The sequence below is a fragment of the Seriola lalandi genome, unplaced genomic scaffold (genome assembly GCF_002814215.2).
Source record: "Seriola lalandi dorsalis isolate HSWRI2012SDOR001 ecotype SW California unplaced genomic scaffold, Sedor1 jcf7180002054544, whole genome shotgun sequence".
NCBI classification, from domain to species: Eukaryota; Metazoa; Chordata; class Actinopteri; order Carangiformes; family Carangidae; genus Seriola; species Seriola lalandi.
This window is the reverse complement of record NW_019525097.1, coordinates 2,645,393-2,662,439: the sequence shown is the minus strand read 5'-3', so window position 1 is coordinate 2,662,439 and position 17,047 is coordinate 2,645,393. Positions and strand designations below refer to the sequence as shown.

Genomic DNA, 17,047 nt, shown 5'->3' with positions numbered 1-17,047 from the left:
TGTTCAAGCAGCAGGAGAGCGAGAGAGAGAGAGATGAGAGCACTAAGAGCAGAGCAGAGCTTCAGCAGGAAACTTCAAAACCAGTCCTTAAACAACGAAAACAACAACTTTCAAAGATATATATTGTGATACAGATGTCCTTCAGAAAGGTTTTATCTGTTGTGGTGTCTTTTATTATTACAGTAACTTGGGTGGCCAGTACCTCGTTTTATCGACATCAGAGCAGAGTCATATGAATGTACAGATCCTTGAAATTCCCATTTTGTGGGGACATACAAGCAATCTAATAAAAATAATAAAAGCTTAATAACAAAAACAAAAGAGCTTTTTAGTCGAGAGGTTTTTGACCTTTAATTATATCCTCACCGTCACTCAGTTTGTGTCATCTTTGAATGTTAAACCACAGTGTGTGTAACATGAAGAATACAAGTTCAACAAAAATGTGTCAACAAAAGAAAAAAGAAGGACAGAGCAGGTTTGCTTTGGCGCTGAAAGATTTTCCAACCCACAGATACAGGAAGCAAAAGTCTCAATGCAGCAGCACGACAAGGAATTAGGTGCAAGTGATACATGAGCTGCTGGAAGATATCTGCCGGAAATTGTTTCACCGTGAAGAGCAGTGAGAGGATTTATTATCAGAGAGGGAAGACGATGATGTTCCTACCCAGTGAGGAGGATAGTAACGCTTCTGGGGCTTCAATAAAATCCTCCTGGCTCTCAGTGAACTCCACCTCTAAGAGGAGAGAGGGGTCAGAGAGGTGTGTGTGTGCGTGTGTGTGTGTGTGTGTGTGTGTGTGTGTGTGTGTGTGTGTGTGTGTGTGTGTGTGTGTTCATACATGTGTGAAATGAGTATTAAATACTGATATTGTTTAGTTTTGTTAACTATAAAATCTTACATGACGTTACATATAATCTTAAATACATCAGATGTTTATTTCTTTTATTTCAATATTGCTGAAGTAAAAATAAAATAAGTATTAACCTTTTTCCAGTAACTCAGAACATTTTTAGGGCGTCAGGAACCAAGATCTAAGATTAAAGCCTCGGCCAATGTCACAAACAGACCCGGGCTCTTTGATGTTCTCAGTCTCATCTTATCCACATCCTCTTTTACAGCATCCATTCAAACATCACAATCATTCGACAATAAAAGAACAGCACTGTGTCTCTGTTATTGTTCCATTATGTGTTAAACTCGCATCTCAGTCAAAGTCAAAAACAAGAGAGGAGGAGCGGCGGTCGAATGATCGGGAAGAAGCAGCACTCAGAACAAATGGAGTGAAGTGGAGACTGTTTCACTGCTACACCCGTACGTGACATCAGTCATGTCACAGTAAACACAAGAACACCAGGGAGACGGTGTTGTCGTTTCCCCAGCGTGAAAATTTGTTACTGCTACCTTCCATCCAACTTGCCCGATCTATACAGTTTTACTTTGTTGAGTTTAGTACTATTTGGTCATAAAGAGGTCCGTATACTCCTGCGGTGGATGTTTGATTATTGAGGTAACAGTTGGTGTGAAGCAACTTGTTTACAGCAAGAAATAAAAAACGTAAAAGACTCCATAAATCTATACGCTTTCCTGTGGGATTAGACACTGTAAATGTACCTGATAGTGCACTGAAGTAAGCTCCCTCTTCATCACGTTCTTCCTCCTCCTCATCATCTTCATGTGTCGATGAACCTCCTACATCTCCGGTGTGGTCCCACTCCAGAGGCAGCGAGTCCACGCTCACAGGTGTCTCCCGCCCTGAACGCTCCAGCGGGGAGGCCAGCAGGTGGGTGGGTGTGGCCGGGAGGCTTCCTTGGGTCCGCCCAAGCCACGGCCGGCCAATCAGCTCCAAGCTCGACTCCAAGGAAAAAGTGGTACCAGAGAGCTCAGGTTCTTCTTTGATCTAAGGCAAAGAAATGATTTCTGATTTCAGAAATTATCTGCATCTAAGCGCTGCTTGCAACCTCATTGTTTTATAGTTAAATCCATTATTTTATCACATTTCATTGTATAATCTGTTTGTTTTGCTGGTACACACACTGTGACTCTGTTGTACCGAGTTCTGTGATGTTCTTTTTCTTGGATTTTCTGTTGATGGACTGATTTGTGACTGTCTCCCAATGTGAGGACATTTCAGTTATCCTTACTTTAAAGGGCTAATTTTGGATTACAGTGTAAGGTTAGAATAGTAAATGGAAGTGTACCTATGATATATAGAAATCAATAGAAGAATAGCAAAAGAAAGATTTGCGTATATGAAATATTTGCATAAATTAATTTACGAAACGGGAATAAGAGAAATGTGTGTGTGAGCTGCAGCTGACCGGTGGCTGGCTGAGTCGCTGGTGGAAGCGGACCAGTCTGCTGAAAACCTCCTGGCAGTAGGTGTGCAGCTCCTGCAGCTCGTCCTCTATCAGCGCTGCGTCCTGCGGCGAGCTCCTCTGGATCAGACCCTCTCCAAACACGATCAGCCCGTCAATGCGCTCAGTGTTCAGTGAGATCTCCTTCTGGAAACTCTGCGGGAAGAGGGTTGGATGGTCGTATGAACAGAGAGTGAGTTTCAGAAAATCCAAACACTGACTGGAGGGGAAACCTGAATAGATAAATTCACCTCAAAAATGAATCAACACATACAACAAGGTGTGTTTGTTCAGAAAAATTAAAATGAACCAAGGAGAGCTTTTCTCCCCTCACACAATGAGCACGACTCTTTACAACAAGTGTCTCACGTTGAGCTGCTGTATCTTGTGATGGACGTCGCTCTCTGAAAAGTGCTCAACGTTGGTGAGCTGCAGGTCCAGCTCGGTCAGCCACACCAGCATGCTCTCCCTGGTGCCTTCAAATTCCTCCCTCTGGCTCGTAAAATACTGAGAGAAAAGTCCACACACACACACACACACACACACACACACACACACACACACACACACACAAAGTGTTAGAGGAGGAAGTTAACAGGAGTGTGTAGTAATGGATCGTTCTCCTCTCAGCCAGTCAGATTACTCTGTTCTGTACCTTGAGCCTGCGGAGGATGGAGGCCGCTCTGCGGTGCAGGGTGTCCCAGCGCCGGTTGCCCTCGTGGACCATGGCTTTGAGCTGGCTGGCCCGGTCGGTGCGGTTCTCCCTGGCCAGACGGCGGTACTGGTTGTTGACTAGCTCCAGCTGGGTCAGTCGCTCATGAACCTGCCTTTGGAAACCCTAAAGAGAGCAGGGGAATAAGGATGAGACATGGATCTGAAGTAAATATAGAAATCATCGCTCTAATTAACAACTCATTGTTCCCACACACAGCTTCATGTCATCACGTTTATTTTCTGGTTGCGTGTGACTCAGTGACCTTTTCATAATGTCAAATAGAGCTGAAATGATTAGTAAATTGATTTGTTTGCTGACAGATAATTACGTATTATTAAATTATTAAGGACCAATTTGACAATTAATTATTAAAGTAATAACAAAGTGGCCAAATTTTACTGTTTATTGCTTTAAAAACTGGAATATTTACTGGTTTTCTATGAAAACAGAAAATTGTTGAAGGACAAAAACAAACAATTTAAATGCATCAACTTGGACTCTGGTAAATTATGATTTCAGATCTTTTATGAACTAAACGATTAATTGATTATATTAGAAAACAATTGGCAGATTAATTAGTGACAAACAATAATTGTTAGTCTCAGCCTGAATGTAAAATAACAGATTTTAGATTTTTAGATTTTGGCAGTGGAAACACTGAGGAGAGTTTCTCCATTGTTTTGGTTGTGTAATAGTCTGTCAAGTCAAGAGTCAAGAATTACGTCAAATAAAGTTTGATACAGAACAATGAGAATATTTCCCTTTGAGAAACAAACAAGCAAACAAAACAAAGCTACTTCCCGCCTGCTCCCTCTGACGACCTCACAACTGACCTCGAACTTCTTGAGCTCCTCTTTGGCGACAGTATAAAGGACGTCTGCAGAGTTGGGGTTGGCAGCGGTGCGCTCAGCCATCTTCAGCCAATCCTCAAACCGCGAGTAGTCATCGAGGAACTTGCACCAGAGTCTCCACGTCTCCTCGATCCTACAAGGAGACATCGTACTGGGGTTACAGCTCCACTGTGACACTGACGAATGCTGTTCTTATTGATTAGTGAATTTCTTTCTTTCTAATTTTTTTTGATCATTCCAGTTTTGACAAACAGCGCCACTATGACATATGAACCATTGAATGATTTATCAGATTAGAAAATAAAATTCTTGACCGAAGAACGACATAATCAGGTGTGAAAAAAAGACAAATGTGATGCATTTGTTGTAGTAAATTTTCACTAAAATATACTACGCACTATAAATATACTGAATGTTAAACTTATATAATCCAATGGAATAACTATACTCACAACTGAGGTTAGATATTTATGTGAAACAGCCTTTACTGAAGTAGGATTGTTATAGAATTGAACCTGGATTGATCATCATCTCCAGTGACTTCTTTTTTTAATCTTTTTTTTGACTCCAGTAAAAGAGCAGTTTTGTAGAAAGTTAAGTGTTGGTGAAGAGGGTCTAAACTTAGTCTCTGACCCGGACATGGACCTTTTTTCCTCCAACATAAATTGGCGATCCAGCCAGGAGAGACAGAAGCCTGAGGACCCCTGAGGTTCAGCCTGCACCTCAGACCATCAGCGGCCACTAAAAGGTAAGCAGTTAAGCAGTTAAGCAGGTAAGCCTGATTGTGTCTGAGTGCAGGTCTCTTCCCCGGCTGAGGTGAATCAGAATCTCTCCTCTCTAAAGAACCAAGTCAAAATTATTGAAAAATAAGTATGGAAAAGTGTTAAAATTTAATTACAATATTACTAAAACAGTGAATGGATTAAAAGTCACTGGTGAACAGAGTTGAATGTGTGTCTTAAATGTAATATATGTGCTTTGTCTCATCATTGAGCAGAAAGAGTGAAAGGCCTCTGAGCAAGATAAGCCGTGAAGCCGGGTGAATAGCAGCCTCATGCAGACGCACAGATGAGAATACTGTGGTTTGTTCAGTATAGAAAAGACTGCAGCCCGACCGGTGAGAAGTAGTGTAGTGACTGAGTAAAAGTAACGCTGGCGTAGCCTCTGCGGGTGACGTCCGATCGTCCTGTGGCGCCGCAGCTGGGAGCTGCGTCACTCCAGAGAAGACGGAGTCTGAGCGAGTAAACTGTTCATATCCTAAGGGAAACTAATAAAGACGAATGAGGGCGATAGTAACAATAAAGATAAGGTGTTAATTTACTTTAAAACAAAATAACATCACAAAGCTTGTTAAATCTGACTCAGATGCAAAAGGAGTTTCCCAGAGTGCACGGGGAGGAGGTGACAGGCAGGTGGTAGACCATAGTGACTGTTGGCACGAGTGCAAGAGCAGCTGTGAGGCGATTGGGGCAGTAGTCAGTATCTCTCAAGGCCAAACGCTAGGAGTGCTAGAGGGAGTTGGCAGAAAGAGCAGGGTAGCAAAAAGTTCACGGCTGTGTTATCACCATCATTCCCAGGACAGTGAAGTGGGAGGCAAGCAGATTCTAATACATTGTTAAACCCAAGGAGAAGACAGGATAGGATATAATAATCAAAGTTAATTTGTATAGCACCTTTAAATACAAATAAAGTGTGTCACATGAATCAAATACAAATATCAATGAATCAAAGTGAAATGCAAAAAAAATTAAAAGACACAATTACCGCAGAACACAATAAAAGAAAAGTGTGTCTTAAAAAGTGAAATAAAACGGGGAACTGACTCAGCAAATTCAACCCTATAAGAGGATGAGACTGAGGGAGGTTCATCCCAAGACAAAGAAGAAAGGTCAGAGGGAGACAGAGATGATAGTAGAAAGTATCAGCAAGGTGTGGAAAGAGCTGAGGTGTCAGAGACAGTCTAACCCACAGCAAAGTCCAGCTCGGGCTAATGATAATATATTTTGTCACCAGCCAGGTCATCACAAAAGAGACTGTCCAACAAACCCATGGATGGGCCCTGCTGCAGAAAGGCAATAGGGGGCCAGAGGAGCCTGAGGGGGAATCAATAGCACCAGTTGTCTCATCACAACCACAGGATGAGTCCACCATAACAGTAACGACACTAAATTAAAAAATACCTTTTCATGATTGACACAGGAGCCACATATTCATGCATTGAAAAGACCGGCTCAAAACTCCCCCTCTCCAACTCAATCAAGACTGTAGGCCAACAAAAACAAAAAGCCTCTGCAGTACTGCACTTTCCCAAATCAAGAAGCCACGCTCTAATGATTATCGATCAGTGCATGACCTTAGAGCTACAAAGTCCATTGTTGTTGAGACACCTGTGGTTCCCCCATACGCTGCTCTCAAACATTCCTCCTGATGCACACTGGTATACAGTCATCGATTTATGTTCAGCCTTTTTCAGTGTGCCACTACACCTACACTCACAATACCTGTTTGCATTCACCTATCAAGGGCAGCAAAACACACACACACACACACCTAGCAGAGGGCTATGTAGAAAGCCCATCAATCAAGATCTGCAACACTTAGACGTTCCAAGGAACGGATGATTTGTTGATTTGTGAATCTGTAGTCCCACCAAACAACAGTGTGAAAAGGACTCTATTGCAGAGATAACAGCGCTAGCAAAAGGAGGACATGAAGTCGGCAAAGAGAAACTTCAATTTTGTCAAAAAGAAGTTGAATATTTGGGAAGAACACTGTGTGGACATAAGAGGTTAATTGCTCCCTCACAGTTAGAAGCTATTGCTAAAGCTCAAAAACCACAAACAGTGGGACAAATGTCTCTTTTCTGGGGATGTTCAGTCGTCCATGGCTTTGTGACTAAGCTATCAAAACAGCGCCTCTGCGAGCCCTAATACAGGCAGCAGGACAAACAAACAACTCAGCCCAGAAACAGAGGACGCACAGGGAGCCTTGAGGAGGAGACCTGCAATCTGCCCCAGCACTGGGAAACCCAGACTTTTCCAAGCCATTTCATTCATATGTTGCAGAAAAATCTGGATATGCGAGTGCAGTATTGATCCAACACATTCCAGAGCTCCAGAACAGCGGCTCAACTGAGCTTGTGGAGACACTATGGTGAGACTGCTTTGTCAAACTCCTGTTCTGAAATGTGTTCATGGACCGCTTGGCTAAAGTTTGAATAATAATCATGTACATCATAATATATAAGCTCTTCTGTCTTCGAAACTTGGATGAAAAGATTAGCATGTGCACTCATCTGATGGATACAAGAATGTGTGTTTTAGCTCCTACCTGAGCCTCCTGTCCAGAGCCATGGTACAGATGGCCCTCCAGCGCTGGTCCAGGCTGCGGCTGGTTTCCTGCAGGGAGTCGCTCTCCGCCTCAGTGCCGCCGGCAGCATCTTCGTCCCGCAGCAAAACATCGCACAGGTTGAGCACCGACGCTACGCCCTCCGTATGCTGCTCAATGTCCCTCTGCAGCTCCTGGACACACACGAGGACAGACATCACATCAGTCCATACCAAAGATGTTATGTGTTAAACATCAGCCCACAGACAGAGGACAGTGTGTCACTGCATGAGACCACCGCTCCCCAAAATTAAACAAAAGATGGTTATGAATTATTAAACATAAACAGAGACAAAGAGAGGGAGTGACAGAGAACCGGGAAAACAAAAAAGTGGGAAAAGAAATATGAGAAGAAAATGCAACAAAACAAACAGTGAAGACAAAGTAGAAATGCCAATGAAAGAAGAAACAACTGGGGGAAAAAAATCAGAAATAGTAGGAAGAGTAACAAACAAGAAGAAGAAGATACTCAGAAACAAATTAAAAAGAAAGCAGGAAACCTCAAATTGTCCGTGTGTGTCAGAACGATATGTAAGTGTTTGTTGAAGTGTGAACAGTGTCATCGACTGCTGTGGATTCGTGTGCGTCTGTCTACCTGCTGCTCAGCCAGCCTCCTCTGGATCTCCTGGTGGTGACAGACGCTGTAGGTGATTGGTCGGGACAGCTCAGCCTCAATTCGCGAAAGCCACGAACGGAGATTACTCATGTTCTTATCCAGCTGCTGCACTGTGACCAGCGTCTCCTTCAGCTTCTTCACCCTGCAACACACACACACACACACACACCATTTTACCAACATCCAACCAGGTGGTTTCCAACGATTCTGGCTTGTGAACCATTAAAAGAAATAATGCTTCCTTCTGACCCACATTTGCATATGTCTATGGGTTATGATTAATTCAACCAAAAAGGGATTAAATGGAATTTTTTATTTATTTTTTGGTAAAGAGGTAAAACTTTCCAGAAAACAAAAGAAAAATGTTAGAGGAACATCTGAACAAATGAAAGAAAGCGGCAAGAGTTGTTTATGGTTTTCTACATTATTAATTGAACTGTGACAACTCAGAATTAAAGAAAGAAAGAAAGAAAGAAAGAAAGAAAGAAAGAAAAAGAAAGAAAGAAAGAAAATATGGGAGAAAAAATAAAAAATCTAAACAAATAAGAAAGAAAATGTAACAAAAAACAGATAAAGATAAAAGAAGAAAAAAAGAAATAATATTGAAAAGACAAAGAAACAGGTAGAAATAAATAAATAAAAGAGACAGAAACAACAAACAAACAAGGAAACTTTAGCTATTCACTCTCTCAGGTATCTTACACTAGAACTTCCAAAGTCTCCATGGCAACGGACCCCCTTGTGAACACACACACACACACACACACATCGCGCCACACTGACTGGTGTCATAGCAACGCCTGGGACAATAAAAGCTCTCTTCAGAGGCTTAAAAGCCTCTGAAAGTGTGCCCCATTTGGGAGTTTGAGTTAATTTCCCCAGTTGATCCTTCCTGTCCAGCCGAGGTCCAGCAGAGCCTGTCAGGGCCGAGAGGGAGACGCTCTCTACCAAAATAATAAGCACTAAAAACAGCTGTGAGTGTAAGTGGCAGGCTGAAGAAGGCATGAAAGGGTCCCAACAGATGCCAGACATTGGGACAACTATAGATAAGTGAGTGTTTGCATGAGTGAGAGTTTTTTCAGTTCTGTTCTTATGAGATCCGGCCAAAGTTTTAGATGTTCAAAGGTGGAGATATTTGTCATTTTGGATGGTTGGATTTGGAAGAGATTTGGTGAGTTCATGTACAGTCTTGAAAAAGGTTAAATCACTGGTTATTGATGAGTTTTGTTTTTTCTTTCCAGCCTGAATGTGTCCCTAATGCTGAACATTGAAAACTGTCCAAAGTCAAAAGCTGGCATCATGTGCTTCTGTAGCTCAGATTCATACTTGTCTTTACTTACATTTACATAAAAAAGCTCCTGACTGAATCAGATTTTTGCTGATTTTAGACTAAATTTATATCTTTATATACTTAAAGTTCTTGTACAGCTGGTTGTGTTTATTTACATTTAACATGCGAGACCTTTAGCTTCTTTTGTGAAATGAAGGCTCTGTGCGGCTGTGATGTCTGATAACAACAGATCACAAACATGCTCACAATGACAATGCACACGGTTTAGCAGGTGCAATATTAACCACATTCACTATCTTAGCTTAGCATGTTATCATGATAACATCTGCTAATGAGAATTTAACAAAGTACAACTGAGGCTAATGTGAATGTCATTAGTTTTGCGGGTATTTGGTGATAAACCAGAATATGTTGGGCAAATTCAAATCTAATCCTTATGATGGTGCTATTGGAAAAGTCAGAGGATTATCAAAGTCAGCAGGATTCATCCTGTGGAGACCATGAATGTCTGTGTAAAATTTCATGCCAATCCATCCAATAGTTTTTGAGATACTTGAGTACAGACCAAAAGGGTGGACCTACCGACAGACCAACCTGAGCCACACCATTAGCATGGCTAAAGTGAATTTTGTGGTAAGATATTCTTATTCTTCATGGTAAGGTATCACAAAAGTTACATTTTGGTCCAAAATTCAGGTATTTGTGTGACATCACGCAAAGTTTTCAAACAAACACGAGAGATTAGTCTCGGCTCCAACGCTTCAGGTCTGTAGCAACAAGTAGCAAAAACTCCTGAAATATTTAAATTTGGTGCCGACTACTGAGACAGATTCTGTCTGTATGTATTTATGTAGACTCAGTTATAAATATGCCTGACTCTCTCTTATCAAATGAAAATAAGGAATTTGTAGAAAAAAACATAAATTAAATGATTAAAACTGTTGTTGTCAGGTGGTGCGTTAACACCAAGAGTATGAAAATTCAAATGATCCCTTGACAAAGTTCAGGATTAATGTACAGTATTAGACAGTGGGAGTTTGTGTGTGCAGTTTATGTGGCCTCATGTTTATGGGCGTGTAATGAAGACATAATACAGTCACTGTAAATTCTGTCCAGCACATAGTCTTCCACTCTGTAGATAAAACCATCCCAGTCAGCTAAATTGTCTCTGTCTCCCTTTCACTCCCTCTCTACCTCTGACAGCCTAACAAAGGCCAGCAGCTTCATGCAGAGGCCAAACAAAGACACAAAACACAGTCAGGGGTCCTTGCTGAGGAAAAAGGACAAGAGCAGAAAGGATGGGGAAAACGGAGCAGAAAAGAGCAGGAGGAGAAGTGAGGAAAAATAGTTGGAGGATGAAGAGGAAAGTGCAGCTGATCACAGGGGGGCTCAAAGTTATTCACAGACAAAACTTCAACTGACATTTACTCTTGTCACTCTAATTATGTGGCTCTTTACTGTACATGTGCTTTTTCAGTTTCATGCTTTGAGTTACAGTGTCATAAGAAGGCTATACATTACAGAACACATATTTTATTTTACTGTAATGGACGTATCCCGATCCTTCTGTAGCAGCTTCCATCTCTATCAAAAAATCTATTGAATGCAACATAAATGAAGAGCTGCAATAAATCATATTGCGATTATCTTGGCAGATATTGTGATTGCGAAATGAGTCATAATTTCAGTTTTTGCCTTTAATTTTCACAGGAAAAATATTTAAAATGATGATGATGATGTGATTTTTGTTGGTTTTTGTTCTCTGTAACAACACAATGCTTATGATGCTAGTAATACAAAACAATGTTGTGTCACATTTTACCTTTATCAAAAAAATGACAGCTCCTGCGATTTAGATATTCAATTATATTTGGATTAATTTTGCAGCCCTACTTTCAGGCAAACAGAGTCCACTTTTTTAATCTTGTTTATAATGTTGAATTTTTAAAAAGAACATCTAGATTCGCTATTTTTATATCAACGTTGAATAGATTCACTGTGTAATGTAAACATGGTAACAGAGCCACAGAGAGGTGTCAGGCTACTTCGTTCTTCGCCACTTGTGAGTGAAATATATCAGTCTAACAAATGCCACAGCAGACCCGGATTGTGATAAGTGGGTTACAATTTCTCCTCGAACAGCAATACAAGCAACTTCAGAGAGGTCGGGGAATGGTACTCCATCATGAATTCAGGGTTACATTATTCAACATCTTGCCTGGATGGGATCAAGCCCCCTCAAATCTGTTCATGCAGTCTCTGAGGAGACCTCACACTTTGAGTCTCAGTGATTAATGCATGCCGACAGACCCCTCCCTCTCTATACTACCCCACCCACCCTCACTCACATCATCCCACTCTGACGGACTAGAAAAAGGGAGGGGTCGTCAGTGCGGACATGAGGACATATGGTTCTGTCTGAGACTTAAGCATGGCTTTTATTTTTTCGTGGTGGTGGGGGTAGGTCGGGTGTGCAGGGCTAGGAGTGAAGTCTGTATCTCCTGCTCTTCCACAGGACTGTCCATCTGTCGGGGGGTCGGGGGGCTGGATGGGTGGGTGGATTCGGGGGCAGCAACTGTTTATCATCACAACGGTTTAACCCCTTCAGTCTGTACATTAGGAGCCATGTATTCCTGACAGCTGCAGGGCCACAGAACAGCAGGTGGATGGTTCTGCATTAGTGCTATTGTTTAATTACAGGCCCCCTGTTAAAGCCCACCCGTCCTTAATTATGCTTTTTAATGTCAAGTGACTTTGATGTGAAAGGTGCTGGTGCACACTTAGAGACTTAGTTTACGCATTCAATATTTGCCACTATTGTTTGCTGTCCTTTTGTGTCTTTTGCAAATTGATACAACTACACACATATACACGTTAGTGGGTCAACAAATCCCTCTTTGCAGGTTCTGTGACAGCTGTGGCTGCTCTCACCTGGCTTCGATGTGGTGGAAGAGGTTGTGCCAGCGCTGGTTCACCTCCTGCATTGAGCCGCGGACCTGGGTCTGCTTGGCCTCATCGCTGGCTAACAGCAGTTGCTCACCCAACTGCTTCAGGTGGCTTTTATTCTCACTGAACAAGTTGATTTCCTCCATGCAGTCCTGTGGAGACACGGCACGATAAACATCATGTCTGGCTCTATGGATTTTTGTATGTATTTCTGTTTTATACTAAAATGAATGGGTTTCATATGGAGATTTCAAAACACAGTTCTACTTCTGAAGGTCCAATTCATTCAACAAACAGGTCAAACACCTGTTTCCATGTCCTGGAGTAGTCAGCTATAACCAAGAAGTGCCATTTTCAGCTCTCTAAAATAATTTAAAACACTACCACGAGCCTCTAATTTTCTCATCTCATCAAATGGCCCAAAACAGACAGTGATCCTGCAACGGTCAAACCAATTATCATCTTGTTTACCAAATCAGCAAGCTTCATGATGAGACAGGAAGGTACAAAAGGCTTTCAGTCACTGAAAGGACAACTGTTGTGTGCGAACAAAGGCCACACAGCCATTCCACTCCAGGACACCATCTGTCATAAACAGCATAATGCATGTTGCTCATGTATGGATCTTAATCATGCCCTACATGAGTGCCATACATTTCCCTGAATCAAGGACTGGGAAGTTTTATAATGTGCATTCTGGAGGATCCAAGTGAGATCAGACCTGCAACATGAGCTGCAATTCAGCAGTAGTATTTGAATGTTCAGTTCAATTTCCCCAAATGAATTTCAAAAAGTAGTGTCACTCTAATCAGTGCTATGTCCTCACATACTATGTGAGTATATAGAAAAATACTCAAAAACAATATTCTCAGAAGATAATTTGTGATCAGATGGAGTCAATAACATGAATCTGTTTTTGAGAAACATGAAAACCTATAAAACCCCAAGAGAAGATATTAAGTTTTCCTAGATCTTGTACCTTCTTCAGTTTCTCCACCATTTCCTCGATGCTCAGATCTCCACTGTGGCACACCTTGTTCTCCATCTGAGTCAGCCAATCACAGAACTCTTTGTTCTTGTCGTTGAAGATGGTCCAGGCATTGAGGCGGTCTGCGATTTCCTGCCTGCGCAAGGATACCTGGAAGGGACAGGAGTCAAGGTGGCAACACTGGCATTAGGTAACTTTGCACACTATTGCACACTTTATGTCAGCAAAAATAATAAAAAATATGAGTGAAGTGTCAGAACACATAACTATGGGCTCAGATTAGGGTCAATAAGTGACGTTCACAAATAATTCCAAACTATAAAGAAGAAGTGATTTAGTGAACAAAAAATATCAGCACTCAAACATCCCACACTATGTGTGACACTGAAATTACAAGTACGCATTTTGACCCTGTTTTTACAACTGGATGTGATTGGACATTGACAGTCCAATCACAAAGCAGAGTCCAATCAGTCCAAAGGCTCTGTTACCTGAAAGGTGAAGTAGGTTTCTCTTTTGTGGGTTTGAATAGATGCACAGCACATTCTACATTTACCATTATTTTTTACAGCATCATCAAATATAATTAAACCCACCTGGAACCTGAGCTTTAATAATTAATTTTCTTGTGCCTGTAACTTGTACAATGACAATAAATATATTGAACTGAATTGAATTATAGCGCTGGAGGGACATGTGTAATGTCCTCTAGGCTGTAGTTAGAAATAGACCTGTAAATGTACATCCACTGATCCATCTATATGTTAAATATAGTGCATGGAAACGGACCTTGTTGATGTTTAACAGCAGGTAAGACTTGGTTTAACATTCACACTTGCAACTTCTGATGCAAGTTTAAAACAAACTGGGGATCTGGTGCTTTGTCCACACAGAGCACTAAACATGATTTATCGTTTTTAAACAAACCATGAAACTGATGATTTTTACAACAGCTCAACAAATGTGCCTCAATTACAAGAGTCAGGTACTTTTTCTTTGCCAAATTTACTACACACACGTTGGGAACAACTGCAAACAAAAAACATGTTGAACTGTTTAACATGAAACAAAAGCTTCAAAACAGCCGTGCCAGTGATTTTTACAAATGTCAGTCCACTCTGGAAGAGGGTTATTTGTTATGATAATTCCTGGTATGTGTCCAGGAAACACTGTGACCCAACTCATATACAACGGTCCATGTGTGCAAGAAAATCACTTAAGGATTTTGAAAAGAGCTTTATTTTTATAAGTATAACAAATATGTATGATTACACGGTGAATATCATGGTGGTGTTTTCTCTCACTACACCGAAGCAGCAGGAACATTTAATCCCAACCAGTAATCGACTGAATTGAGAAAAATCCCCAAGAGAGTCTGGCTATTTGATAAAATTTCCATTTTCCAAATGGCAGCTTAATGCCATGAAAATACCCCATTACATAGCTGAGGGGGGGCTGATGATCTTTTTGAGGTTAAAAGGACTTAACCAGCCCACAGGGCATGTTTGAACCAGCTATATTTTACTGCTCAGTGGCATTTATTTGATTTAAATGAGCCCTGCTTTGGTTTTAATGTACTAACACTGCTGGGCCCTTTGGACTCTGGAGAATTTAGGGAGCATTGTGAGCTGCAGTCACCCTGTGAGGACTTTGTGCTTCCCCAGGAACAATAGAGCCTGTCCCCTGAATCCCTTTAGACCAGCCAGGCCATCTGCTCATCGGACCCATTCCAGTGGCTTCCCCCACCTACAACCTGTTAACTATGCAGAGGAAAACTGCTGTGGCGCAGATCCATGGCCCCCGGCCATGTCAGGAATGAATGGGGATGAAAAATCTTATGTGTGATCAAACAGCAGAAATTAGCCTCTGCTTTCTCAACTGATCTGACTTATTTCTAGTAATTACTTTCCAGCAGATATTCAACGGTATTCTTAACCCTCAAACCCCAACTATACATTTAACTACACATATAAGAGGAATTTATGGGTTGGGATGAGCCAAAACATCAAAAGAAAACCAATGATTGGGCATCCTGACTGCATCTGTGAATCCCAGTAACTCCTGCCAAGATGGGAGGAAGGTGGAAGCAGCCAGGCAAACTGAGGACCCAATTAGCGCAAGTGCAAATGATCCCATAACCCTAATAATGGAAGAAAATGTCCCAAGTATGTCATTACTGTTGTTTCTCTCAAGAACAAGAGTGCATTTATGATTAAGCCAAAAGACTTAACTGTAGGAATTTGAGCCTGTGTGTGTATAGAGTGGAGCTACTTCCACCAATAATGCAGTTACAGAATTAACAGCCTGTTCTGTTTCATGTGATTGCTTAGCTTGAAAAGTGAGTCTGAGTCAGGAGCAAATTAAAACCCTTAAAACGCTGGTCGCTGATAAAAGCAGAACAAGCTCCATTTTTTTAAGAGGACATGTTAAGAAAAAAAAGATTCATTTGACTTGTAGTGAAGCAAGTTACTTAAGTATTAACAAGAGGGCAAGATGTTGTAGTTTTCCCTCCATGAACTCACACATGCTGGCTCTTTTCTCAAACAAATGAGTGTGTGTGTGTGTGTGTGTGTGTGTGTGTGTGTGTGTGTGTGTGTTCAGCCCCAGTGGTGCACAGGCTTTGTGCTGCTGGTCACTGCCAAGAAACCACTGGTAGCAACTTTTCCCTCCTTCTCTCCCTCTCTCCCAGAGCTCCCTCTCCACCTGCACCATCCTCAATCTCTAACTTCCTCTGGCTCTTTTTACTGCCTCTGTCTCTCTCTCTCTCTCTCTCTCACTCTCTCTCTCTATAAATATATATAATTGTGTGTTTCCGTGTGTCTGTTCTCACCTTCATACACAGCTCTTCCCATTGACCGTGGAGTTGTTCCAGCTGCTGCTCCAGCAGAGCCGAGTCACCGGCCGTGATGTACTGGGACAGGTCCGTCTTCATGGTGCCCAGTTCCCTCAATCCACTGGCCAAACGCTGCAGAGAGAGTTCTGTCTCCTGCATAACACACACATACACGCACACACACACTTAAACACGCGGTCAGACAGCCATATACAAACTGTGAGTACACACTTCTCTCCCTTGCTCGTGTTCGCTCTGACCATCCAGATTAAAGGGCTGTGGACGGGACAGGGGGAGGGTAGAAGGGGTAGGAAGGGGGAGGGGAGTGAAAGCATGGGGGTGTATAAATAAGGGAAAGGGGGGGGTAAACTCAGAGGCACTCTGGTGGGATGGGGGTTAGCTACTGATGGAGTTGAGGGGTGGGGAAACTTTTGCCAGTATTCAGACTGGCTGACCAGTCAGGTTCTCCTCCAACAGATTCACGCTGATGAATGGTATTGGGTCTAATATGAGAATTTTATGTGTTACCGTCATAAACACTGTACAATAATACATTTTTACTGAATTAACTTTATGAAAAAAAATTATATTTTTCATCGTTCCTTTGCAATCTTCCATCCAAAACCATGACAAATCTGTTATTATAAAAGGCTACGCAGCCAACAGTCAGTCACCGTCTGTTTTTCAGACACAAAAGTCTGGATTCCCAGAAGTAATTTTGTGTTTTAGACAGCAATCATTAGGCTTCTGTAGAAACTTAAAGTCCTGCTCTAATAAGACAAAGAGTTTTAGGAGAGTTTCTTTGGTCTTCAGGTAGATGATAAGGTCTGGCGAGCTAACCCTAACATGAAGGTCTGAATGCTGTTTTGCTGTCTTGTCCACACTGGAACACATCTCTCATGGCCTCGACCCTTTTAGCCACTCGGATCATTTTAAAAGTGATGATCTGGTAGTTTTGTGCGAGCTAATAGAATATCTGCTACAGGTGCACAATTTGGTTTTATCTACTTTTTCAATAAGATGTGAAGTAGGAAGATGATAGGAGACACAGCAAACCACATCTTATTT

The 17,047-nt window shown here is 41.7% G+C and overlaps 1 protein-coding gene across 1 annotated transcript in view; it reads right to left on the bottom strand.

Moving 5' to 3' along the window:
* Positions 1-17,047, bottom strand: part of syne2a (spectrin repeat containing, nuclear envelope 2a) — an 82,410-nt gene that overhangs the window by 4,898 nt on the left and 60,465 nt on the right. Inside the window, exons 93-103 of the mRNA XM_087176258.1 lie at positions 15,977-16,132; positions 13,138-13,296; positions 12,144-12,310; positions 7,901-8,063; positions 7,249-7,439; positions 3,901-4,051; positions 3,008-3,190; positions 2,722-2,859; positions 2,317-2,508; positions 1,610-1,895; positions 665-733 (exon numbers count right to left, since the gene is read on the bottom strand). Of these exons, the coding sequence (XP_087032384.1) occupies positions 665-733; positions 1,610-1,895; positions 2,317-2,508; positions 2,722-2,859; positions 3,008-3,190; positions 3,901-4,051; positions 7,249-7,439; positions 7,901-8,063; positions 12,144-12,310; positions 13,138-13,296; positions 15,977-16,132 (1,855 nt within the window). The remainder of the gene's footprint in view (positions 1-664; positions 734-1,609; positions 1,896-2,316; positions 2,509-2,721; positions 2,860-3,007; positions 3,191-3,900; positions 4,052-7,248; positions 7,440-7,900; positions 8,064-12,143; positions 12,311-13,137; positions 13,297-15,976; positions 16,133-17,047) is intronic.